The 26,135-nt window shown below is 40.8% G+C and overlaps 1 protein-coding gene across 6 annotated transcripts in view; it reads left to right on the top strand.

Annotated features, from left to right (window-relative positions):
* The window catches only part of LOC102133005 (S-adenosyl-L-methionine-dependent tRNA 4-demethylwyosine synthase TYW1), a 254,181-nt gene that overhangs the window by 78,844 nt on the left and 149,202 nt on the right, over positions 1-26,135 (top strand). For 4 of the 6 annotated variants that reach the window (XM_065541834.1, XM_005549423.4, XM_065541832.2 and 1 more), the window contains 2 exons: positions 1,623-1,741; positions 19,056-19,165. In XM_065541834.1, the coding sequence (XP_065397906.1) occupies positions 1,623-1,741; positions 19,056-19,165 (229 nt within the window). Of the gene's footprint in view, positions 1-1,622; positions 1,742-19,055; positions 19,166-22,103; positions 22,805-26,135 lie in introns of those variants that run through there. The other 2 variants (XR_012432333.1, XM_074034855.1) reach the window with 1 other exon arrangement.

The following is a 26,135-nucleotide window of genomic DNA, read 5'->3' as shown; positions in this document are numbered from 1 at the left end:
AAAAGTATTCATGGTCAACTGACAGTAATTAAGCTAGTAGAATTTTATGTAATGTTCTTTCATTGTGGACAGGCTTATATTAATAACAGTACTTTGGGAGGTCGAGGCGGGCAGATCACTTGAGATCAGGAGTTCAAGACCTGCCTGACCAATATGGTAAAACCCTGCATCTACGAAAAATACCAGTATTAACTGGGCGTGGTGCCGCATGCCTGTAATCTCAGCTACTCAGGAGGCTGAGGCAGGAGAACCACTTGAATTGGGAGGCGGAGGGTGCAGTGAGTCCAGATCACACTACTGCACTCCAGCCTAGGCAACAGAGTGAGGCTTTGTCTCAAAAGAAAAAAAAAAAAAAGTAGTACACTGACACACATCATACATGTGTAAAGGCTACTCATTCATGTCTCCACTTTCCTTCTCCTTGTTCGTTGCTGGTATTGTTAATTCCATGTTATTTCAGTCACTTGGCCTCAAAATCAGTTATTTTGGATGACTTCCTCTGGTGTGCCCCTCAGTGGGGAATGACATTGATTTCACTTCTTCGGTAACCTACCAGTTCCACTGATCTTAGGAGAAAGTCATCATTACCTCTCTCACATAACCTCCTCCCAGGCTTCACTGCTTTCACTTGTACTGAAATCAAGCTGGTCTTACACAGAGCTCTGGACAGATCTGATTTTATCTTTTAAAGCTTGATATTATCTTGATTCCAACCCTAGTTGATCTAGATATTTCTTTAGATTACCTTCTTACTACATGTACCAACTTATATGACTCATGATATATGTTTTTATCCCTTGCATCAAATGGTGATTTTTTTGGAAATGGGAATAATAATCTATTTCTTACATACCTGCTGCTTGCCCCCACAATGTCTCAAATATGTATACTCCAGGGCTGGGCACAGTGGCTTACTCACAACTGTAATCTTAGCATTTGGAGAGGCTGAGGTGGGAGGATCGCTTGAGACCAGGAGTTCAAGACCAGCCTGGGCAACATAGTGAGACCTCAGCTCTACAAAAAATTAAAAAATAACCAGGCATGGTGGCTCACAGCCATAGTCCCAGCTACTTGAGAGTCTGAGGCGGGAGGATTGCTTGAACCCAGGAGCTGGAGGTTGCAGGGAGCTATGATTGCATCACTGCACTCCAGCCTGAGGAACAGAGCAAGACCCTGTCTCAAAACAAAACAAACAAAAGAACCACACTCCAGGATTGTTCTCCCGTACCCATCCTTCTTTATTCAGAGCAGGGATACGCTTGCATATGCAGACAGCCCCCGTTTTTTAGGAGTCTGTTTTATCTGTTTCTTAGCATTATATATTATTGTACTAATATTATTTGAAGGAGTCTGATGGATTTGAAAATGAAAGCATTAGTGGTTCTCCCTATAGAGTTTTCAGAGTTAATGAATCATAGGTTTATTTCATTGGGCTTTAGTAAAAACCCAAGGCACTGCCAAAACACTAAAATGCTCCAATGCTAATTTCCTGCGTCATGCAGATACCAGTAGGAGTATTTATGGTTACGAAACACATGGTTTCTCTTAAAAATGATGCCTTGGTGGTTTGTTTCTGTGCATTGATGATTTTATTCAAATTGTGATTTGTTTACTTGTCATAGTCGATGCTTCGAGGGAGAGGAGGTTGTTACAAACACACCTTCTATGGAATTGAGAGCCATCGCTGCATGGAAACCACCCCGAGCTTGGCGTGTGCTAATAAATGTGTCTTCTGTTGGCGGTAAGTAAAAATGAATGATCATGGTGATCGAATATGTAATGAGCTGTGGTAATCAATCTGCCCAGCTCACACTCAGACTCACCTAAGAGCTCTGCTGTCTTGGTGATTAATCTTTTTAAGTGTGAATGTTAGTGTCTAAAAATTTTGTAGACAAATATTTTTATTTCTCTTGGACAAACACTGAGGAATTGCTGGATTTGTAAACATCCATTCGTACAATTTGTCTTTTTTAACTGGTGAGTTTAGTTTGTCTTATTTATAGTGATTATCGATAAACAGTGATACATTATTGATAAAAGTTTATTTTTATTCTGTCCTTTTGTGCTTTCTGTTTATCTTGCTCTCCTACATTGTTTTCTTTTTTTTCTATCTATGACTAGTTTTATGCTAAGGTATCAGCTTGGGTGTCTTGTTATTGGAGGCTTTTCAGTTTATCTTACTGGAAATACAAGCAGTGAATGTTGTGTTTCAGCTGGTTACAGCCCATTGTATGCAGAGTGAGTCTTTTACAGCAATTGGGAATAGTTTAAGTGAAAGAAAATGGCTAAATTGCACAATTCTGTCTCTCTTTTTTTTGGGGGTGGTGGTGCTTGCTACTAACTCATTTCTTTTTCTTTTCTTTTTTTTTTGAGATGACGTTTAGCTCGTTGCCCAGGGTGGAGTGCAATGGCATCATCTCAACTCACTGCAACCTCTGCCTCCCGGGTTCAAGTGATTCTCCTGCCTCAGCCTGCCAAGTAGTTGGGACTACAGGTGCACACCACCATGCCCAGCTAATTTTTGTATTTTTAGTAGAGATGGAGTTTCACCATGTTGGCCAGGCTGGTCTTGAACTCCTGACCTCAGGTGATCCGCCTGCCTCGGCCTCCCAAAGTGCTGGGATTACAAGCATGAGCCACCGCACCTAGCATACTAACGCATTTCTTTGCTTCACTTAAAACTGCTTACTCTTCAACTCCTAGTTCTCTATGCCAACTCATGTCTCCATGGCGGTTCATTTTGTCGTGGTCACTAATGACTTCCTTACTATCAGATCTAATAGAAGCTACTTAATTCTTATCTTAGTTGAACTCCAGTGAAGCATGCTAGGAAAGAAGGGGAAGGGCCACCCCTTCTGTTAGATTCAGAGACACCAGTCTCTTCTAGTACCCCACCCACCCTTGTTAGTTTCTTTTCAGTTTCCTCTGTTAGCTCTTCTTTCTGCTTCTGTCCTTCGGCCGTCTTTTATGACTCTGTGTGATGATGGTAGGAGACATAAACCATTTCCATGGCTTCATTTACCTGTAGTTTGACATCTTTAAATACTTTATCTCCAGTCTCAGTCTCTTTTCTGAGTTTTCATTCTCCATATCCAATTTCCTGTTGCATACCTTCACTTGGATCATCCACAGTCATTTCAAGCTTAATATATTTATCATGGAATTTATTAGGCTTCTGTTAACTTGTTCTGTTTTGGGTAATGGCACTATTAGCTATCTAATGGCCCAGGCTGGACATTTCTTCTCTTTTTCTCAAACTCACTATATCCATTTGCTTATTTAATTCTATTGATTATGTTTCAGATTCTCATTATTTCTCCCTTTAGCAACCAAAATGATTTGATACTTTCTAGTCAGTGTCATCTCTTAATTTATCTCCATATTGACACAAGAGTTATAATTCTCTTTTTTCCAAAGTTATTCTTAAAAATGTTATTTTGATTATTATAAACACTTATAATAATTTGATTTGGGGGTTATTTTATGATTATTTGGGGGTTACAAATAAATTTTAGCAAGTAGACAATGTTACATGTATGAAATCAGTGATTAATGGGATTGACTATTTTGAATTGGTGACACTATTTTGAGTTGATATTATTTGACTCAATAGTGGTCAAAAACTTTGCTCATAGACAGCTCTGTCCCGCCTCCTGTATGTCATTGTCACAAATTGCAACTTTATCTACTATATGCCCATTAACATAGATTTATAATTGCTGTTTTATACATTTGTCTTTTACACCATCAAGAGAAAAACTAGAGGAGTTACAATCCAAAAATACTGGCCGGGTGCAGTGGCTTATGCCTATAATCCTAGCACCTTGGGATGCCAAGGTGGGTGGAGCACTTGAGCCCAGGGGTTCAAGACCAGTCTGGGTAACATGACGAAACCTCGTTTCTACAAAACATGCAAAAATTAGCCAGGCATGGTGGTGCATGTATGAGGTCCCAGCTACTCCAGAAGGATGAGGTGGGGGTGATCATAAGTCTGGGAGCTGGAGGTTGCAATGAGCCTTAATTGTGCCACTGCACTCCAGCCTGGGTGGCAGAGCAAGACCCTGTCTCAAAACAAACAAACGAAAAACAAACACAAATAAAAATCCAAAAATACAACAATGGTGACTTTTGTATTTACCTATGTGTTTTATCTTTATGTTGTTCTTTGTATATTTGTATGATATGAGTCTGTTTAGTGTCCTTTCATTTTTGTCTGAAGAACTCCCTTTAGCATTTATGGTAAGGCAGGTCTGTTAGCAGTGCACTCCCTCAGCCTTTATTGTCAGTGTCTTAATGTCTCCTTCAGTTTTGAAGAATTTTTTTCTAGATATAGAAATCTAGACTGATAGTTTTTTTCTTGTAACATTTTAAATATGCTCTTCTACTGCCTTCTGGCCTCCATGGATTCTGCTGAGAAATTGGCTGTTAATTTTACTAAGGATATGTGATGAGTGCCTTCTCTCTTGCTTCTTTCAAGTTTCTTTCTTTGTCTTATTCTTCCAACAGTCTGATTATACCATACCTTGGTATGTATCTCTTTGTGTTTGTACTACTTAGAGTTTGTTGAGTTTCTTAGTTCTGTAAATTCATGTCTTCTACCAAATTTGGGAATTTTTCAATAAGTATTTCTTCACATGTTCTTTCTGTTCCTTTTTCTCTCCTTCTGGAACTTTTATTATGCCTATGTTGGTATGCTTGATGGTGTCCTCCAGCTTTTTTTTTTTTTTTTTCTTTTTTTGAGACGGAGTCTCACTGTGTCACCCAGGCTGGAGTGCAGTGGCCGGATCTCAGCTCACTGCAATTTTCGCCTCCCAGGTTTACACCATTCTCCTGCCTCAGCCTCCCGAGTAGCCGGGACTACAGGCGCCCGCCACCGCGCCCAGCTAGTTTTTTGTATTTTTTAGTAGAGACGGGGTTTCACCATGTTAGCCAGGATGGTCTCGATTTCCTGACTTCGTGATCCGCCCGTCTCGGCCTCCCAAAGTGCAGGGATTACAGGCTTGAGCCACCGCGCCCGGCCTCCAGCTCTTTTCAATTTGATGGTGTCCTAAGGCTCTGTTCAATTTTCTTCACACTTTTTTTTTCTCCTTAGACAAGATAATTCCAAATTGATTTGTCTTCCACTTCACTGAATTTTTTCTTTTGCGTGTTCAAATCTTCTGTTGAAACCCTCTAGGGAAGTCTTCATTTCAGTTATTATTCTTTTGCATCTTCTATTTGGTTCCTTCTTATCATTTGTATGTCTTCATTGATATTCTGGATTTGTTTAGACATTGTTTTCTTGGTTTCCTTCATCTCTTTGTCCATAGTTTCCATTGGCTCTTTAAGCATGTTTAAGATAGTTGGCTTAAAGTCTTTTTTGAGTTGGTCTGATGTTTATGCTTACTCACGGAGAGTTTTTGCTAATATCTGCTGGGAATGGGTCACACTTTTTGTATGGTTTGTATGGAAAGAAATGTTTTGTTGAAAACTGCATATTTTGATTATTAGAATGTGTTAACTCTGAAGGTCAGATTTTTCTCACTCTTCAGGGTTTGTTTTTTATTGCTTGCTCTGGGTTTTGTTTGTTTAGTGAGTTTTCTAAACTATATTTTTAAAGACTTTATTCTTTGTTTTACATTATCTCTAAAGTTTGTGTCTTAGGCTCAAGGGTCAGCTAATGATTTGACAGATATTTCCTTGAGCTCATGGAGCCAAAGAAAAGAAATGGAAAAAAAAGAAAAAAAGTTTCTGTGAGTCTTTGCAGATTGACTCTGTCTTGAAACAATCTTTCTCTCTCTTTTTTTTTTTCCCTTTTGAGACAGGGTCTTGCTCTGTCACCCAGGCTGTAGTGCCGTGGTGGAATCTCAGCCCACTGCAACCTCTACCTCCTGGGTTCAAGCAATTCTCATGCCTCAGCCTCCTGAGTAGCTAGGATTACAGGTGTGCGCCACCACATCTGGCTAATTTTTTTTTTTTTTTGAGACGGAGTCTCGCTCTGTTGCCCGTACTGGAGTACAGTGGCATGATCTCGGCTCACTGCAAGCTCCGCCTCCCGGGTTCACGCCATTCTTCTGCCTCAGCCTCCCAAGTAGCTGGGACTACAGACACTTGCCACTATGCCCGGCTAATTTTTTGTATTGTTAGTAGAGATGGGGTTTCACTGTGTTAGCCAGACTGGTCTCGAACTCCTAGCCTCAAGTGATCTACCAACCTTGGCCTCCCAAAGTGATGGGATTACAGACTTGAGCCACCATACCCGGCCTGGAACACTCTTAATGTTTAGCCAGGCCATTTACAACTCTGCCTCAGCCTTTGCTTCCTGCTTGTGCTGAGCCTAAAGATCAGGCAGAGGTGAAAGTTTAGAGTCTTCCTAGGCCGCTTCTTAGCATGTATCCTGTCCAGTGTGCCTTTCTAAATCCCAGGCGCGTGCAGGTGCTTTTCAGTACTCCAATTCACCACATTAGCTTTGGTGCCTAGCTTTTCTTCCCAGGCATTCAGTTGTGTATTGTTTGCCTCAACGATAATTTTTTGACTTAACAGCAAGTTGTTCATGTACCTACTGAGACCTGTGTTAGCCCCTCAACCCCTGCACCCACTCCTTTTTTTTTTGAGATGGAGTCTCACTCTGTTGCCCAGCCTAGAGTGCAATGGCACAATCTTGGCTCACCACAACCTCCGCCTCCTGGGTTCACGCCATTCTCCTGCCGCAGCCTCCTGAGTAGCTGGGATTACAGGTGCTTACCACCACACCCGGCTGATATTTTGTATCTTTTACTAGAGACAGGGTTTCACCATGTTGGCCAGGCTGGTCTTGAACTCCTGACCTCGTGATCTTCCCATGTTGGCCTCCCAAAGTGCTGAGATTACAGGAGTGAGCCACCACGCCTGACCCCTCTCTATCCACTTAAAAAAAATTCTTATTATAGAGTTTTTTTAACATAAGCAGAGAGAGAATAGTATATTGAACCTCTGTGAATATTTATCATCATATGGATAATCATTTCATTTACCTATTTTGATACAAATCCTAGCCATATTGTTTTATCTGTACATACTTCAATTGACAGATCATGTAAAATGTAAATAATAAGTTCTGTTAAAAAATAATATAGCCACAATTCCATTATCCCATATTAAGCCCTGTCACCCAGGCTGGAGTACAGTGGTGCAATCATAGCTCACTGGAACGCTGAACCCATGGGCTCATGCAAGCCTCCTGCCTCAGCCACTTGAGTAACTCCAGCTACAGGCTTGTGCCACAATGCCTATACAATTTATTATTATTATTATTATTATTATTTTTGGTAGAGACAGTGTCTCGCTATGTTTCTCAAGCTGGTCTCGAACTGTTGGCCTCAAGCAATCCTCCCCTCTTAGCCTCCCAAAGTGCTGAGATTATAGGCGTGGGCTACCATACCAGCTGGTTCTTTTACATGTATTTCCTCTTTTAGTTATCTAGGGATGTGGTAAAAACAAACAAACGAAAACCAAAACACTAAAGGTATCTCTTAGGTCATTCTGTTAAATCACTGGTTCTCAACTGGGGGCAAAATTGCTATTTCTTGTCCCATACAGAGACTTGGAACATTTGACAATGTCTTAAGGTATTTTTTATCGTTAGAACCAAGGAGAGTGCTACTGGTATCTGGTGGGTAGAGGCCAGGGATGTTGCTAAACATTCCCTGATGCGTAGGACAGCGCTCCACAACAAAGGATTATCTAGTCCAAAATGCCAATTGTGCTGAGGTTAAAATAACCTGTGTGCCATGGTCTGCAGTTACTATTTCAGTGAAGGGTATTGCTGGAACATGGCAGCACTGAAATAGAATGTGACCAGGCCGGGCAAAGTGGCTCATTCCTGTAATCCTGGCACTTTGGGAGGCCGAGGCAGGCGGATCACGAGGTCAGGAGTTGAAGACCAGCCTGGCCAACAGAGGGAAACCCTGTCTCTACTAAAAAAAAATACAAAAAATTAGCCGGATGTGGTGGCGGGTGCCTGTAATCCCGGCCACTTGGGAGGCTGAGGCAGGAGAATTGCTTGAACCCAGGAGGCAGAGGTTGCAGTGAGCAGAGATTGCACCACTGCATTCCAGTTTGGGCAACAGTGTGAGACTCCATCTCAAAAAATAAAAAAAAAAAGAAAAAAGAAATAAAATGTGACTAAAACACCACTTTTTAGGAATAGAGTATGTGTTTACAGAGTTTGAAATATTATAGGGTGAGCGCTTGCAAGACAAAAGTATGTTAGCCATATGATTATGTGGACTGAAGTATTGGGATCACATTATACTTAGGTTATAGGACAAATAATCAAGTATTTTGTGTCCTAGTTGTTCTTGTTTCACAGTTTACACGAACTATAAAACCTAATCTCTTAAGATTGTTGGCATAGATAGTTGGTTTTCTCCAGGTCAAAATTCAAAAGAAATAACAGGATCTAATGGGTAGTGCTCCTCAATCTTCATTTCCTGTTCATAGCCAACAACACAGTCTTTCAGTTTCTTGAGCAGTACATTTACCCAGAGTTTTGGAAAGCAAACAGTATGATTAACACATTCCTTAATGAGATTTTTAGGAAGATCTAAGTAAATGGAGATATTTCATTTACAATGGCTTCTGGTAAAGAAGGACTAATATACGAGATTTTAAAATTAGAATTTGCCATCTGTTTCAATGAAATATATAACAAGAATGTCAGAAAAGATTCCTTAAAAATTGATTTAAATGTTACATAAATGCTTTTATTATTGTCCTTTTAGCAGATTCTTAAAATAACTTCTGAGCCTCAGTTTCTCAACTGTAAAATAAAACAACAGTACCTTCCTTACAGGGTTGCTGTAAGGCTTAATTGCTTGAGTGAGATTCTGTATATGACAGTGGGGTTTTTTAAATTCTTTTGAGACACAGCCTCGCTCTGTCACCCAGGCTGGAGCGCAATGGCGTGATTTCGGCTCACTGCAACCTCTGTCTCCTGGGTTCAAGCGATTATCCTGCCTCAGCCTTCCAAGTGGCTGGAACTACAGACATGTGCCACCACGCTGGCTGATTTTTGTATTTTTTTTTTTTTTTTTTTGAGACGGAGTCTGGCTCTGTCGCCCGGGCTGGAGTGCAGTGGCCGGATCTCAGCTCACTGCAAGCTCCGCCCCCCGGGTTTACGCCATTCTCCTGCCTCAGGCTCCCGAGTAGCTGGGACTACAGGCGCCTGCCGCCTCGCCCGGCTAGTTTTTTGTATTTTTTAGTAGAGACGGGGTTTCACCGTGTTCGCCAGGATGGTCTCGATCTCCTGACCTAGTGATCCGCCCGTCTCGGCCTCCCAAAGTGCTGGGATTACAGGCTTGAGCCACCGCGCCCGGCCTGATTTTTGTATTTTTAATAGCTGGGATTACAGGTGTGAGCCACCAGGCCTGGCCGATGACCATGTTTTTGAACTACAACATGATGTACGCAGATGTGATTTTTTCAAAATGAAATTTTTACTTCATTTTGATTATATGTGAAGTAGACTGTTACGGATAGATAAAATACTATTCCACCAATTTTCAGAAGGACATATTGGGTATTTTTATGTATGTATAGATATCACACATTCACCATTGTGTATCTATTATTTCTGTTTTTAAAATTTTTATTTGAAAGTTTTATTCTTTGAAATTTTGAATGAAGAGTTTTGTCTGTTTTCCTTGCTCATGGGTTACTTGTGAAGTGGGGGCAGGGTGGAGGAAAGAGTTATATCTGTCTTGAAGAAATAACCCAAAAAGTCTTGATAGACAGTTCTCCAAAGAAGATGTACAGATGACCAGTAAACACATGAAAAGATATTCATAATATCCAAAAAGTAGAAATGCTCCAGATGTCCATTAACTGATGAACAGAGAAACAACATGTGGTGTATCCATTCCAAGGAATGTCATCTGGCACTAAAAAGAAATTAAGTCCTGATACTTGCTACAGCATGGATTAATGTTGAACATACACTGAGAGAAAGAAGCCAATCACAACAGACTGCATCTATAGTAAGATTGCATTTCTGTGCATTGCCTGGAATAGACAAATCTGTAGAGACAGAAAGTAGATTAGTGGTTGCCTAGAGCCGAAGGGAATATGGGGATTGAGGAGTGATACCCAAGGGGATAGGGTTTCTTTTTGGGAATGACAAAATGTTTAAAATTGATTTTGGTGATAGATGCATGTAAAAAGTGAAGTAGAAGCTCTTCAAAGAGACTTTCCTCCCGTCTAATTAAGAATAAATAGTAACTTCTCTTAGAAGCAAAATTTATTCAAAGACCTGTGCTAACATTCTTAAAGATCTGCTAACTGTGATAAATCCGTGCACTTTGTGTTCTTAGCTCTCACAATTTAGCCTAAATATTTTCCCTGGCATGCTTATGCTGGTCCAAGCAAGCATTAGGTCATAGCCTGTTCCTCTTCCTTATTTGGAGGTGTTTTTACCTTTCTGAGCATTCCACAAGTTACTTCCTCCTTCCTTTGTTCTCCTCTGCCTTTGCCTCTTTTGAAAAGTTGTAAGTTTCTAGACAATGGGACAAAAACAGAATCTGAGGTCCCGTTCCAGTGGAACGGGAAACTGGTAAGAGCAGTAGGATGGACGTGTCAGGTTATAAATGACCCTGTCTCCTTTGTTTGGTGTACTCTCGTGGCAAAACTGCTGGCAAGTGTACCCTTTCTGCAGAAAGTAAAAAGATGGCCTGAGAAAATTAAATTTATGTTCAATTGCTATTTTTTTGCAGCACTGGGGAGCAAGCATTTCTAACAACGCACAACTCTGAATATACTAAAAGCCAATGATTTATAAACCTTAAATAGAAGAATTATATGCTTTGTGATTTTTTTTTTTTTTTTTTTTTTTTTAAGAAAAGAGTCTCGCTCTTTTGCCCATGCTGGAGTGCAGTGGCATGATCTCAGCTCAGTGCAATCTCTGCCTCCCAGGTTCGAGCGATTCTTGTGCCTCAGCCTCCCAAGTAGCTGGGATTACAGACACATACCACCACACCTGGATAATTTTTGTATTTTTAGTAGAGATGGGGTTTTGCCTGGTTGGTCAGGCTGATCTTGAACTCCTGACCTCAGGTGATCCACCTCACTCAGCCTTCCAAAGTGCTGGTATGACAGGCTTGAGCCACTGCGCTTGGCTTTTTTTTTTTTTTTGGCAGAGTTTCACTGTTGCCTAGGCTGGAGTGCAGTGACACAGTTTTGGCCCACTGCAACCTCCATCTCCCAGGTTCAAGTGATTCTCCTGCCTCAGCCTCCTGAATAACTGGGATTACAGGCTTGTGCCACTACACATGGCTAATTTTTTATGTTTTCAGCAGAGATGGGGTTTCACCAAGTTGACCAGGCTGGCCTCAAACCCCTGACCTCAAGTAATCCACTGGCCTCAGCCTCCCAAAGTGCTGTGATTAAGCCTCATTCTTTTTTATAGGACTAAATAATATCCCATTGTGAATGTATATTACATTTCCTTTATCCATTTATCTGCTTATGGACACTTAGGTTGGTTCCATATCTTGGTGATTGTGAATAGTGCAATAAGCACGAGAGTGCATATATCTCTTCAACATATTGATTTCCTTTCTTTTGCATATATATTCAATAGTGGGGTTGCTGGATCATATGGAAGTTCTAGTTTTAGTTTTTTGAGGAATCTCCATATCACTTTCCATAATGACTGTAGTAGTTTGCGTTGCCAATAACAGTGTATAAGAGTTCCCTTTCTCCACATCCTTGTCAGCATTTGTTATTATTCAATAATAGTCATTCTGACTTGGGTGAGATGGAATCTCATTGTGTTTTTGATTTGCATTTCTCTGATGATTAGATGTTGAGCATTTAAAAATGTATCTGTTGGCCACTTGTATACGTTCTTCTGAGAAATGTGTATTTACATCATTCGCCCTTTTAAAAATCAGATTATTTGTGGGTTTTTTTTTTTTTTTTTGCTGTTGGGTGTTGGAAGTTTTTGTAAATTCTGGATATTAATCCCTTGTTCGATGAATGGTTTGGAAATATTTTCTGTCCTTCTGCAGGTTATCTCTTCACCCTGTTGATTGTTTCCTTTGCAGTGCAGCAGCTTTTTAGTTTGATATCATCCTATTTGTCTATTTGTTTTTACTTTTGTTGCCTGTAATTTTGAAGTTTTATTCATAAAATCATTGCCCAGACCAGTGTCCTAAAGTGTTTCCTCTGTTTTCACAGTATGTAATTTCACAGTTTCAGGTTTATGTAGGTAATCTGTTTTGAGTTGATTTTTGTATATTGTCTTTCCCCATTATATGACCTTGGCGCCTTTGTTGAAAGTTGATTTCCTGTAAATATTTGTATTTATTTCTGGATTCTCTGTTTTGTTCTATGAGTCTATGTGTCTGTTCTTATATCAATACCATGCTGCTTTGGTTACAATAGGTTTATAGTTTTTTGTTTGTTTGTTTGTTTTTTGAGATGGAGTCTCGTACTGTTGCCTGGGCTAGAGTGCAATGGTGTGATCTCAGCTCACTGCAACCTCCACCTGCCTGGTTCAAGTGATTTTCCTGCCTCAGCTTCCCGAGTAGCTGGGATTACGGGTGCCTGCCACCACTCCTGGCTAATTTTTTGTATTTTTAGTAGAGATTCGGTTTCACTATGTTGGCCAGGCTGGTCTTGAACTCCTGACTTTGTGATCCGCCCGCCTCAGCCTCCCAAAGTGCTGGGGTTACAGGCGTGAGCCACCATGCCCGGCTATAGTATATTTTGAAGTCATGTACTGTGATGCCTTGAGCTGTGTTCATTCTGCGTGGGATTTCTTTGGCTATTTGGGGATTTTAGTGGTTCCATGTGATTTTTAGAATTGTTTTCTATTTCTGTGAAAAATGTCTTTGGTGTTTTGATAGGGATTGCATCGAATCTGTAAATTGCTTTGGGTGGTATGATAACTTTAACTATATTTATTCTTCCAACCCATGGACATGGGATGTCTTTCCATTTTTTTGTGTGTGCTCTCTTCAATTTCTTTCCTCAGTGATATGCAATTTTCTTTTCTTTCTTTTTTTTTTTTTTTGAGACGGAGTCTCTGTTACCCAGGCTGGAGTGCAGTGGCATGATCTCGGCTCACTGCAACCCCTGCCTCATGGGTTCAAGTAATTCCTCTGCCTCAGCCTCCTGAGTAGCTGGGATTACAGGCACCTGCCAGAACGCCCGGCTAATTTTTTGTATTTTTTTAGTAGAGACGGGGTTTCACCGTGTTAGCCAGGATGGTCTCGATCTCCTGACCTCATGATCCGCCCGCCTCGGCCTCCCAAAGTGCTGGGATTACAAGCGTGAGCCATCACACCCGGCCTGATATGCAATTTTCATTGCGGAGATCTTTTGCCTTCTTGACCAGATTCAATTCTAAGTATTTTTTTGTGTGTGGCTATTCTAAGTGGAATTGCTTTCTTGATTTGCCTTTCAGATAGTGTATTATTGGTTTAGGGAAACGCTACTGATTTTTGTGTTGATTTTGTATCCTGCAACTTTACTACATTCGTCAGTTCTAAGAGTTTTTTGGTGTAGTTTCTAGGTTTTTCTTTATAAGAAAAGAAAAACCTAGGTTTTGTCTTTACAAGACACAGTCTTATATAGACTGTGTCTTATGCAAACCAGGACAATTTAACTTCCTTTTTTCCAATTTGGATGTCCATTATTTCTTTTTCTTGCCTTATTGCTCTGGGTAAGACTTCCAGTGCTATGTTGAATAAGAGTAGTGACACTGGGTATCTTTGTCTTCTGCCAGTCCTTAGTGGAAAAGCTTTCTACTTTTTTCCTCTTCAGTATAATGTTAGTTATGGGTTTGTTGTCTATGGCCTTTATTGTGTTGAAGTACATTCCATCTATACCTATTTTGTTGAGAATTTTTATTATGAAGGGATGCTGAATTTTATCAAAGGCTTTTGTTTTTTGCATCCATTGAGATGATCATATGGATTTTGTCGATTTTGTTGAGGTGATATATCACATTTATTGATTTGTGCATACAATGCTTGTATCTTTGGGGACAATCCCGCTTGATTGTGGTGTATCATCTTTTTAATGTGCTGTTGGATTCTGTTTGCTAATATTTTTGTTGAGGATTTTTTTTTTTTTTTTGGAGACGGAGTCTCGCTCTGTTGCCCAGGCTGGAGTGCAGTGGCGCATCTCAGCTCACTGCAAGCTCCACCTCCAGGGTTCACGCTATTCTCCTGCCTCAGCCTCCCAAGTAGCTGGGACTACAGGCGCCTGCCACCGCACATGGCTAATTTTTTTGTATTTTTAGTAGAGGCAGGGTTTCACTGTGTTATTCAGGATGGTCTCGATCTCCTGACCTCGTGATCCGCCCACCTCGGCCTCCCAAAATGCTGGGATTACAGGCGTGAGCCACCTCACCTGGCCGAGGATTTTTATACCTTTATCAGGGATATTGGCATGCTATTTTCTTTTTTGTTGTGTTTTTGTCTTGTTTTGTTTTCAGAGTCATACTGGCCTCATGTAATGATGAGTTTCTAAGGATTTCTTCCCCCTTAATTTTTTGAAATAGTTTTGAAAAATATTAGTGTTAGGTGTGTGTGTGTGTGTGTGTGTGTGTATGTTGTATGTATGTGTGTGTGTTTGTGTGTGTGTGTGGTTTTTTTTTTTGGTGGAATTTATCAGGGAAGCCATCTGGCCGTGTACTTTTCTTTGTTGGAAGACTTTTTATTATTGATGTATTCTTGTTAATGATCGGTTGAGGTTTTCTCTTTCTTCCTGGTTTGTTCTTGGTAGGTTGTGTGTGTACAGGAATTTCTACATTTCCTCTAGGTTTTCCAATTTGTTTGTGTACAGTTGGTTATCATAGTCTTTAATGATTCTTTGTATTCCTATCAGTAGTAATGTCTCTTTTTTTGTTTCTGATTGTATTTATTTGGCGCTTCTCTTTTTTTCTCGGTTAGTCTAATGGTTTGTCGATGTTTATCTTTTCAACAGACTTTCTGTTTTGTTGAGTTTTGTGTTTTTTTAGTCTCAATTTCATTTATTTTTTGCTCTGATTATTATTTTTTTCTGTTCTAGTAATTTTGGGTTTGGTTTGTTTTGTTTTTGCTTTTCTAGTTCCCTGAAGTGCACTGTTAGATTGATATTTGAAATCATTCTACATTTTTGATGTAGTTGTTTATTATTATAAACTTCGCTCTTAGTACTGCTTTTGCTCTGTCCCTTAAGTTTTGACGTTTGCTTCTGCTTTCATTTGTTTGAATACATTTTTAAATTTTCTTCTTGCTTTCTTCGTTGACTAATTGGCTGTTCAAGAGTGTGCTATTCGGTTTCCATTACTTTGTATAGGTTCCAAAGTTCCTTATGTGACTGATTTCTTGTTTTATTCCATTGTCCAAAAAGATATTTGATAGGATTTTTGAGACTAGTTTTGTGGCCTAAAATATGGTCTAGTATGAAATATTTTGTCAGTGTCCGTTAGGACAGTTTGGCCTATGGTTTAAATCTGGTGTTTCTTTTTTTTTTTTTTTTTTGAGACGGAGTCTCGCTCTGTCACCCAGGCTGGAGTGCAGTGGCGCAATCTCGGCTCACTGCAAGCTCCACCTCCCGGGTTCACGCCATTCTCCGGCCTCAGCCTCCCGAGTAGCTGGGACTACAGGCGCCCGCCACTGCGCCCGGCTAATTTTTTTCTATTTTTAGTAGAGACGGGGTTTCACCATGGTCTCGATCTCCTGACCTTGTGATCCGCCCGCCTCGGCCTTCCAAAGTGCTGGGATTACAGGCGTGAGCCACCGCGCCCGGCCAATCTGGTGTTTCTTTATTGATTTTCTGTCTAGGTGATCTGTCCAATGCCGAGAGTGTGATGTCGATGCCCCCAACTGTTATGGTAGTAGAGTCTGTCTTCCATTAGATCTCATAATGTTTGCTTTATATTTCACTGCTCCAGTGTTGGGTTCATAAATATTTACAGTTGTTGATCCTTTTGCTGCAGTGATTCCTTTATCATTATACAATGACCTTTTTCTTGGTCTCATTTTACATTTTCTGACTTAAAGTCTATTTTATCTTATATAAGGATAGCTACCCTTGCTGGTTTTTTTTTTTTTTTTGAGATGGAGACCTGCTCTGTTGCCAAGGCTGGAGTGCAGTGGGGTGATCTTGGCTCACTGCAACTGCCGCCTCTGAGGTTCTCAAGCGATTCTCCTGCCTCAGCCTCCTGAGTAGCTGGGATTACAGGCGCCTGCCACCAGGCCGGCTAATTTTTGTATTTGTAGTAGAGATGGGGTTTCACCACGTTGGCAAGGCTGGTCTCGAACTTCTGACCTCGTGATCCGCCCGCCTTGGCCTCCTAAAGTGCTGGGATTATAGGCGTGAGACACCGCACCTGGCTGCTTTTGGTTGGTGTGGTTTATATTTTTCCATCCCATTCACTTTCAGTCTGTGTATATCTTTACAGGTGAAGTGAGTTTCTTATAGGCAACAAATAGTTGGGTTTTTTTTTTTTTTTTTTTTTTTTTTAATTCATTCAGCCAGTTTATATCTTTTAACAGGGGACTTTAATCCATATACATTCAAGGTTATTCATGTAGATGATGACTTACTCATGTTGTTTTGTATGTTGTTTTTGCTTTTTTACTCTCTTACTGTTTATTTTTGCAGTTTCGTGGTCTTCCATAGTGGTAACATTTGAATCCTTGTTTATTTTTCTCATTTGTATATTTGCCCTACCAGTGAGTTTATACTTTTGTGTGTTTTCATGATGGTAATTATCACTTTCACTTCCTGGTATAGGATTCCCTAAGCTTTTCTTGTAAGGCCAGTCTAGTGGTGATGAATTTCCTCAGTTTTCGCTTGTCTGGGACAGGCTTTATTTCTCCTTCATTTCCAGAGGATAGCTTTGCTTGGTGGTCTTTTTTTTTTTTTCTTTCCAGCCCTTAGAATATATCATTCCATTTTCTCCTGGTTTGTGAGGTTTCTGCTGATAAATCTGCTGTTATTCTTATGGAGGTTTCCTTATATGTGACATGATGCTTTTCAATTGCTGTTTTTAGAATTCTCTTTGTCATTGTCTTTTGACAGTTTGACTGTAATGTGTCTCAAGGAGGCTTTTTTTTTTTTGGGCATTCAATCCATTTGAGGAATTTTTAGCTTGCTTGATCTGAATGTCCATATCTCTCCCCAAATGTGGGAAGTTTTTAGCTGCTAGTTCATTAAAACCTATTTACTTTTTCATGTCTTTTCCCACCTGTTCTCCATCTGGAATTCCTAAATGCAAACATTTATTCATGTAATGGTGTCCCATCTTTCCTGTAGGTTTTTTTCCTACGCCTCCTGCTGCTCCTCCTCCTCCTGCTCTTCCTCCTTCTCTCTCCTCTGTCCTTTCTTCCTTCTCCCTTCTTCTTCTTTTCTTCTTTATTTTTCTCCTTCTTCTTCTCTTCTCCTCCTCCTCCTTCTTTCTTCTTTCTCCTTTTCTTCTTTATTTCTTCTACTTCCTTCTTTTTGTTTTTTTGTTTTTTGGTCTGACTGGGTCATTTCAAAAGTCCTGTCTTCAAGTTCAGACACTCTTTGTTCTCCTTGATCTTGTATGTTGTTGAAGCTCTCAGTTATATTTATTTCATTCATCGAATTCTTCAGCTTCCAGTTTTCTGTTTGGCTCTTTTTTTTTGTGATATCTATACCTGTTGAATTTCTCATTTAGCTCATGAATTCTTTTCCTGATTTCATTGAATTGTCTATGTGTATTCTCTTGTATGTCTCTGAGTTTCCTTAAGATCATTATTTTAAATTCTATTACAGGCCTAGATTTTCCTTTCTTTCAGGTCTGTTACTGGAGAATTATCAAGTGTCGTGTTTTCTTGCTATTTCATGTTTTTGTTTTTTCCTACTTGATATCTGCACATCGGGTATAACAGTCACCTCTTCCACTTTTATGGAGTAGTTTTCACAGGGAAAGACTTTCCTGGAGAAGTATTTTATAGTGTTGGTTGAGTGGGGTGCTTTGACTTGTCTTCTAGACGGGGACAGTAGTGTAGTCTCCATGTGATTTCTTTGGCCATAATTGGTGCCTGTGGTTCTTGTGGTGAATGCCTCATTGGCCTGGACTGTGAGTGTTTGTGGAGGCAGTGGCATGGCTTTGCTAGGGGCAGTATTGCTGGTCTTGCTGGTCCTTAGACCCTAGGGGAGCTTGTGCTATTTCTGGCAGCTCCGCTGCTTATGGGGGTAGTGTCTTCAGTGGTGCTGGTTTCTGGGCAGGATGGTCCTTGGGCCCTGAGGGGCCTGTGAGGCCCACGGTGGTTCTACCTGTCGGGAGGGTGAGATGGTTGGCAGTGGTGGACACTGGGGAGCTGGTGCTTGGGCTCTGCCATTGTGTCTGTCTTGGTGGTGGTCTCCTTTCTGGGCTTTGCTGCCTGTTTTTTTTTTTTGGATTACAGGGTTCTGCGTGGGCTCAGGTGCTTGGGTATGGTTGTACCGCTAGGTATAGCTTGGGTTGTGGCATTGTCATCTTTTGTATGGCCGTGGAGTGATGACGGTGGGACGTCAAAAATATGGAGATACAGGGGCTTTGGCTCCCAGGGCAGGATACACTCTAGCAGTGGTTTTGGTCTCAAAATGGCATCGCGTTCTAGCTGCTTGGATCCCAGGTGGAGGTTCTTGTCCTTTCCCCAGGCCTGCATCAAGAGAAACTCATTCTCAGGCCCTGTCAGTGTGATTTCCAAGCAAGCGTTCCAGCTGTCCTCACTCACTTTATGAAGTGTTGACGTAGGTGACAGTAACATGGTGGTGACAGTTTGCCTTGTTTGCGTACGTCCATAGTTAACATGGTTAAAGCAGCAGAGAGTGTTCTGTCAATCTATAACCAGAGTTGAGTCAATTAGGTGCCCAACATCTCTGGGAAGAGTTGAATGATTTCTTTATTCACCCCTCTCTGTTAGGTGTCATGATTTAAAATAAGTTGGAAAATACTACTGTACATGGTTGAACTCTTAGGAGGAAACCAGTCCTGATTTTGTAATTTTAAAAAATGGGATGACTTCATTGTAAATGACTAGCTCAGATCTTATTACAGAAGGGTCCTTTAGAACTTTGCATCTTGTTCCTAGGCACCACACCAACCCTGTGGGCACTGAATGGCGGTGGAAGATGGACCAGCCTGAAATGATCTTGAAGGAAGCCGTCGAAAACCATCAGAACATGATTAAGCAGTTTAAAGGTATTTTCTTTTCCCTCTACAGAGGAGTGCGCATGCCTGTTAATAGTCTGAGCCAGGTTGGCAGAAGAATTGCCTGTTTGGTAGGATTTTGTCCCCACTGGCAAATTTTCCTATAAGGAAGTGAAAACTTTGTGGAAATACATATATTTTGCCTTTTTAGCTTTTACATCCCATATGATGGAAGAACTAAAAATTTAAAGTGTAGCGACTTGGCCGGGTGTGATGGCTCACACCTGTAATCCCAGCACTTTGGGAGGCCAAGGTGTGCGGGCGGATCACCTGAGGTCAAGAGTTTGAGACCAGCCTGGCTAACATGGTGAAACCCTATCTCTACTAAAAATACAAAAATTAGCTGGGCATGATGGCGGGTGCCTGTAATCCCAACTACTTGGGAGGCCGAGGCAGGAGAATTGCTTGAACCCGGGAGGCAGAGGTTGCAGTGAGCCGAGATTGAGCCACTGCACTCCAACCTGGGCTACAACAGCAAAACTCCTCTCAAAAATACGTAAATAAATACATAAATAAAGTTTAGCAACTTATAATATGCTACATTCAGCTTGAAAGCTTTCCGTGGGAATGTACCATCAACCTTCCTAGAAACCTTTTGCTATTGTTCTGTCTTGCTGAGCTGAGCAGCCTTTTGAATGGATTGGAAATTTTAGGTTAGTGGAAAATCTTCAATAATGTTAGTTAGTGATGGGAAAACATTTTTGAATGAATGCCTTATTAAAGAAAGGAGGGATAATGTAAATAGTTTCTTCCATATAATCCATAGTGATGTGGTAAAAATCAGCCACTCTGTTTTTTGAATTTCCTAATTTAATTCTGTCTCATATTAACAAATATTGGACTTCACTGGAGATCACTGGTTCTCAAACTTTATCATGCATCGGAATCATCTGGAGAGCTTGTTAAAACACAGATTGTTGGTTTCCTTTCCCAGGGATTGGGTCAGTAAGCCCAAGAGTATGCCTTTTTTCTTTCTTTCTTTTATTTTTTGGACAGGATCTCACTCTGTCGCCCAGGCTGGAGTGTGGTGGTGCCACCTTGGTTCATTGCAACCTTCACTTCCTGGGCTCAGATGATCCTCCCACCTCAGCCTCGCCTCCTGAATAGCTGGGGCTACAGGCGCAGGCTACCACGCCTGGCTAATTTTTTGTAAAAATGGGGTCTAGCCATGTTGCTCAGGCTGGTCTTGAACTCCTGGACTCAAGCCATCCGCCTGCTTTGGCCTCCCAGAGTGCTGGGATTACAGGTGTGAGCCACCCGAGAATGTGCATTTCTAACAGGTTTCTGGTTGGCATTGATGTTGTTGAACTGGGGACCACACTTTGAGAATCACTACTGTACATGTGATGGTTTCATAAATCTACAGCTGTAGGTGATGAATTGGAATTTGTTAGGTTCCCTGTTGAATCTGTATGCTCTGGTCTCTGCCTACCACTGGTGATTCCTTCTCTCCTGTATTCTTTCCTATTGTATGCAACCATTAAAAAATAGTCCCAGCCAAGGCTATTTTAATATAGGCGCTCTTATGGTATTAATAGCACATATGGGAGTCTTTAGAAACCTCAGTAATTAGCATTCTGAAGATCAGGTGATTCTTTCATGTAAGGAAATTTGGTCTGTTCTGGCCAGTCATTCATAATATTATAATACTCCTTACCTCTTGATGTGGTTAGGCTTTGTCCCCCTCACCCAAATCTCATCTTGAATTCTAATGTCCATAATCCCCATAATCCCTCTGTGTCGAGAGAGACCAGGTGGAGGTAATTGAAACATGAGGGCCATTTCCCCCATGGTGTTCTCGCGATAGTGAGTTCTCACGAGATCTGATGGTTTTATGAGGGGCTCTTCCCCCTTCGCTCTGCACTTCTCTTTCTTGCTGCCTTGGGAAGAAGGTGCCTTGCTTCCCCTTTGCCTTCTGCTGTGATTGTAAATTTCCTGAGGCCTCCCCAGCCATGCTGAACTGTGAGTCAATTAAACCTCTTTCCTTTATAAATTACCCCATCTTGGGCAGTTCTTTATAGCAGTATGAAAAATGGGCTCATACTTATTTCTCATTCTTATGAGAAATGGAGAAGAGTCATGCAAATAATGGTTCAAGATCAATAGTAATTTGTAAAAGATAATTAGTCAATAGGCCAGGTGCGGTGCCTCATGCCTGTAATCCCAGGACTTTGAGAGGCTGAGGTAGGTGGATCACCTGAGGTCAGGAGTTTGAGAACAGAAATTAGCCAGGCATGGTGGTGTGCGCCTTTTAATCCCAGCTACTTGGGAGGCTGAGGCAGGAGAATCGCTCGAACCCAGGAGGCAGAGGTTGCAGTGAGCTGAGTTCACACATCACTGGACTGCAGCCTGGGTGACAAAGCCAGACTCCATCTCAAAAAAAAAAAAAAAAATCAATAATTATACTTTTATGCTTTATGAATTTTCTAGGGAAAGTTGACCTGTGCATATTTGTGTATATTTGTGTGTGGACTGACTTTTTTTTGTACATTTACAAAGATGCTAATGATTATTTTAATTTCTCATCTTGATTTTTAGTTTCAAGCATTTTTCGATGGCGGGATGTAGGGGTACAAATTACATTCTCATATTGGATAAAGCAGTGTCTGTTACCAGTGTTTTGGAAAATTAAATGAAACTATTGGTAAAGAACTAGTAAGCCCCACATCTGGAATTTGACTGGCTTTTCCTAACTCATTGTTGGTTTAGTTAATAATTGGTTGTCGATCTTCAAGTAAGCTATATGTCTTTTTAATAAATTTCAAGGCAAAGTCTTATTTTGCTTTGGAGAGTGTGTTAGGGTTCTCCAGCAAAACAGAACCAATGGGTGTGTGTGTATGTGTATGTGTATGTGTATGTATGTGTGTGCGTGTGTGAAGGGAGAGACAGAAACAGAGACTGAGATTGAGATTCATTTGTTCATTTTTAGGAGTTGGCTCACGAATTTGTGGAGGCTTGGTGAGTTCAACATTTCATGGGTTGACTGGCAGGTTGGAGACTCAGAGAAGAGTGGGAGTTCAAGTTCAAAGGCATTCTCCTGGCAGAATTCCTTCTTGCTTGGAACAGGTCAATCTTTTTATATTAAAGCCTTCAAGTGATTGGATGAGGTCCATCCACATTATGACGGGCAATCTACTTTACTGAAAGCCCAGCAATTTAAATGTTAATCTCATCCAACAAACACCTCCACAGAAACATCCGGAATAATGGCTGAACAAATATCTGGACGCTGTGACCCAGACAGGTTGACACATAAAATTAACCATCACAGATAGTAATATCAGAAGCAGGAAATGCCAGTACTTTTATTTTTATATGAAGTTGATTTTTGAGTTAGTGCTTAAGGAGCTAATGGGATGATGACTGAGGATGTGTGTTTCCTGGACATCCTGGAGTCTCCTTGAATGAACTGTGTCTTGGGCAGTTTGTGTGAGGAGGAATCAGCCCTGCCCTGAGGAGTAGACACCTTCGTTTCTGTGTGCTGAGATGTCCGTCATACAGAATGACGATCTGAGTTTTGATAGTAATTTTTCTGACAGGAGTGTTTTTGCAAATGCACTTTAAATGGAAATATGTAATGAATAAACCATAAGGTAGACTTTGTTGATGTTAATAAAATGTGTTAGGTGAGTTCTGTGAGCACGTGTTTTTCATCGTCTGCCAGGGCTGTTGAGGGACTTGTCCTGTGCAGAAAGGGGTGTCCAGTAGTGACCTTAGACTTACGTTAATCAGCAAATGGTTTGTCTATGGATTCTTAAGATGCAAGGAAAACAAAAAGAGTTTTAAAATTTAGATTCTCGGCTGGGCTCGGTGGCTCACGCCTGTAATCCCAAGACTTTGGGAGGCTGAGGCGGGCGGATCACGAGATCAGGAGATTGAGACCATCCTGGCTAACACGGTGAAACCCCGTCTCTACTAAAAATACAAAAAAATTAGCCAGGCGTGGTGGCAGGCACCTGTAGTCCCAGCTACTCTGGAGGCTGAGGCAGGAGAATGGTGTGAACCCAGGAGGTGGAGCTTGCAGTGAGCCAAGATCGTGCCACTGCACTCCAGCCTGGGCAACAGAGCGAGACTGTCTCAAAAAAAAAAAAAAAAAATTGAAAAAAAAATTTAGATTCTTTTGAGGGATGATAGGATGCAGGATAGCAGAGAGAAAGACTAGAGCATGTCTATGGATGTGTGAATCCTGAGTAGGCATTAGAATGCATAAGACAGAAGGAATGATCCCCAGAAATTCAACAACTGCCACCAATTTCACTCTTTAAAATGGTATTTATATAGTATCTATTTTACCCTGGTAATTCCTACAAAGGATTTTTTTTTTTTTTCATATCTGAATGGATTGACTTGTTAACATGTTACCATGTCAGCAAAACGTTGGTGTATTTAATCAGCAACAAATTTGCTGGAAGGGTTTTCAGAGTGGAACGGGTTGATATTTGTGCACTGATGCTCTTCAGGTTAGCAAAGCAGTTTTTCTTGAAGCTAGCAGAAAACAGGTGCATGTTTGAAGGTGCGAAGGGTGTAGACAGGTCAGCACATAGGCATAAGAGAGCCTCATTTGTTTTATTTTTATTTTATTTTACTTTATTTATTTACTTGGAGACAGGGTCTCACTCTGTCGCCCAAGCTGGAGTGCAGTGGCACAATCTTGACTCACTGCAACCTCTGCCTCTTGGGCTCAAGTGGTCCTCCCACCTCAAGTAGCTGGAACTACAGGTGCATGCTACCACGCTTCAGCTAATTTTAAAATTTTTAATAGAGATGGGTTCCACCTAATATTGCCCAGGCTGGTCTTGAACTCCTGGGCTCAAGTAATCCTTCTGGCTGGCCCTCCCAAAGTGCTGGGATTATAGGCATGAGCCACCGTGCCTGGCTCTCATTTGTTTTACATTTTCACAGTGAATGAGAGATCACTTAATTTGCGATTTTTGGGCCCTGGTTTTGTTTAATGCTTTTTTCTGTGTTCCAGGTTAGGTTAAACAAGCCATTGTTTTTGAAAATCCATCTTAATGCTATGATAGTCATAGTAAATCTTGCTGTAAAATTATAATAGCAAAGAAAAAAAAAAACCCTAATTAGTAAAGGGTAAAGTGTATAATTTGTAAGAATCCAGAGCCCGTCTGGAAAACTGGTGGTAGTCTGTAACACTTCAAAGAAAAAAATGTTATGTGATTTCTTTTAAAATGATAACTTTGACAGCATTATAGAAATTTAGTACTTCAGAATATTGCTTGTATTTTCGGTTCTCTTGGCAACAGGTAATTTCAACTGAAAAAGACCCTGAAGGGATAGGGTCTTGTTCTGTTGCCCAGGCTGGAATGCAATGGCATGATCATAGCTCACTGCAGCCTCGACCTCCTGGGCTCAAGCAATCCTCCCGTCTCAGCCTCTCAGATAGCTGGGATTACAGGCACATACTACCAAACTCAGCTAATATTTTTAAAAACATTTTTGTAGATATGGGGGTCTCACTATGTTGCCCAGTCTGATCTCGAACTCCTGGGCTCAAGCAATCCTTCAGCCTCAGCCTCCCAAAGTGCTGGGATTATAGGTGTGAACCACTGCACCTGGCCTTAATTTTCATTTTAATAATACTGTATCTATGGGAATACAAATTTCAGGCTTAAACAGAAATGCTTAGGAACAGAATTCTTGTATAAATTGGCAATTATAGGCTATTTTCAAAGGCTTGAAGGCATTTCCTTCGTAGTTCATGATATTCCCGGTATCTCTACTTTGGCCTCTTTTTGGAGGTCCACTCTTAGCTCATTAATTATTTCCCTCACTCTGGCTTGGAGAGTCCTTTGCTTTCTAGTGTGAGTTCCCACCCTATGACAAAGAACACCTGCTGTCTGTCCTGGGTCTGGTTCAATTGTGTGTAAGGTGGAACTGGCTGTGGGGACTGTTGCTTGTTGTCTGAGTTCCCCAACTGGAGCTAAGTGGCCAGTCCTGAGCAGCTTTGGAAGATCATTCCTGATGTTTTCGATGCTTCTCTTTTGTGTTCTTAATTCTGAGGGTAGTCATTGTCTTTTCAGTTATTTCACTGAGTTATAAAAATATCTTTCTTTTCCTGACCGTTATTAGCTTTCCTTTTATATACATACAAAATTAACTTTACATTGATTAAAAGTGGGTCAGAATTTCAGTGCCACTCAGTGTCTATTCAAAATGCTGCCTGCCCCCTTCTAAGTACTACCATGGCAGGGAGAAATAGTTCCCAGAAAATCGGACAGAGGTTTCTTTAGCTCAGTTTTCCACCCGTTCAGCAAACATCAAGTGATTACGCCGTCTTTGTCAGGAACGTCCTCGGTACTAAAGCTGCAAAAGTGAAAAAGACATCATTTATTGCTAGGTGTTTTTATCTATACTTTACGCTAGAAGCGAAGTACTGCAAGAAATAAAAGATCTCCAACAGATGGTTTTCACAAACTAGGTATGCTAACATACACATCATAAAGAAAATGTAGAGGTGGGGAAGAGAACAACACCTGTTAATCGTTTTCTGAAACTTATTTATGAGAAACCTCAAGTGGAGTATCTATATCAGACAGGTATTATTTATGACTTTTAGTCAGGACGGGTCATTGGGAAGATTTTTGGCCAGGAACTGCATTGTTATGAGAAGAAAGAAGAGAATGTTTTATTTCTGATCGGCCCAAACTTAAGAAATAGGAAGATACCGAGCATTACATTGTGTTTGTGTGTTATTTGGTTTATCGCTATGACATTAGGATGAAAATTTTTAGAATCTTAAGTTCTGGCTTTGTCATCTTTCAATGAGATGAAGTACGTTTGTTAGTTAATCTGCTGACTGTAATTGTGATTATCCAAGATCAGGAAGCTGTTCAGAAAAAGAAAAATGTCAGAAAACTTGCTTAACCAAAAAAACCAAATAACTAGAATAACAAAGCAGAGTTTAGTTGTGAAAGGGTTAAGATTTGGGCACCATGAAGAGAAC

Source organism: Macaca fascicularis, chromosome 3 (genome assembly GCF_037993035.2).
Source record: "Macaca fascicularis isolate 582-1 chromosome 3, T2T-MFA8v1.1".
Taxonomy (NCBI): domain Eukaryota; kingdom Metazoa; phylum Chordata; class Mammalia; order Primates; family Cercopithecidae; genus Macaca; species Macaca fascicularis.
The sequence above is the reverse complement of the archived record's forward strand: the minus strand, read 5'-3'. Positions and strand labels throughout refer to the sequence as shown.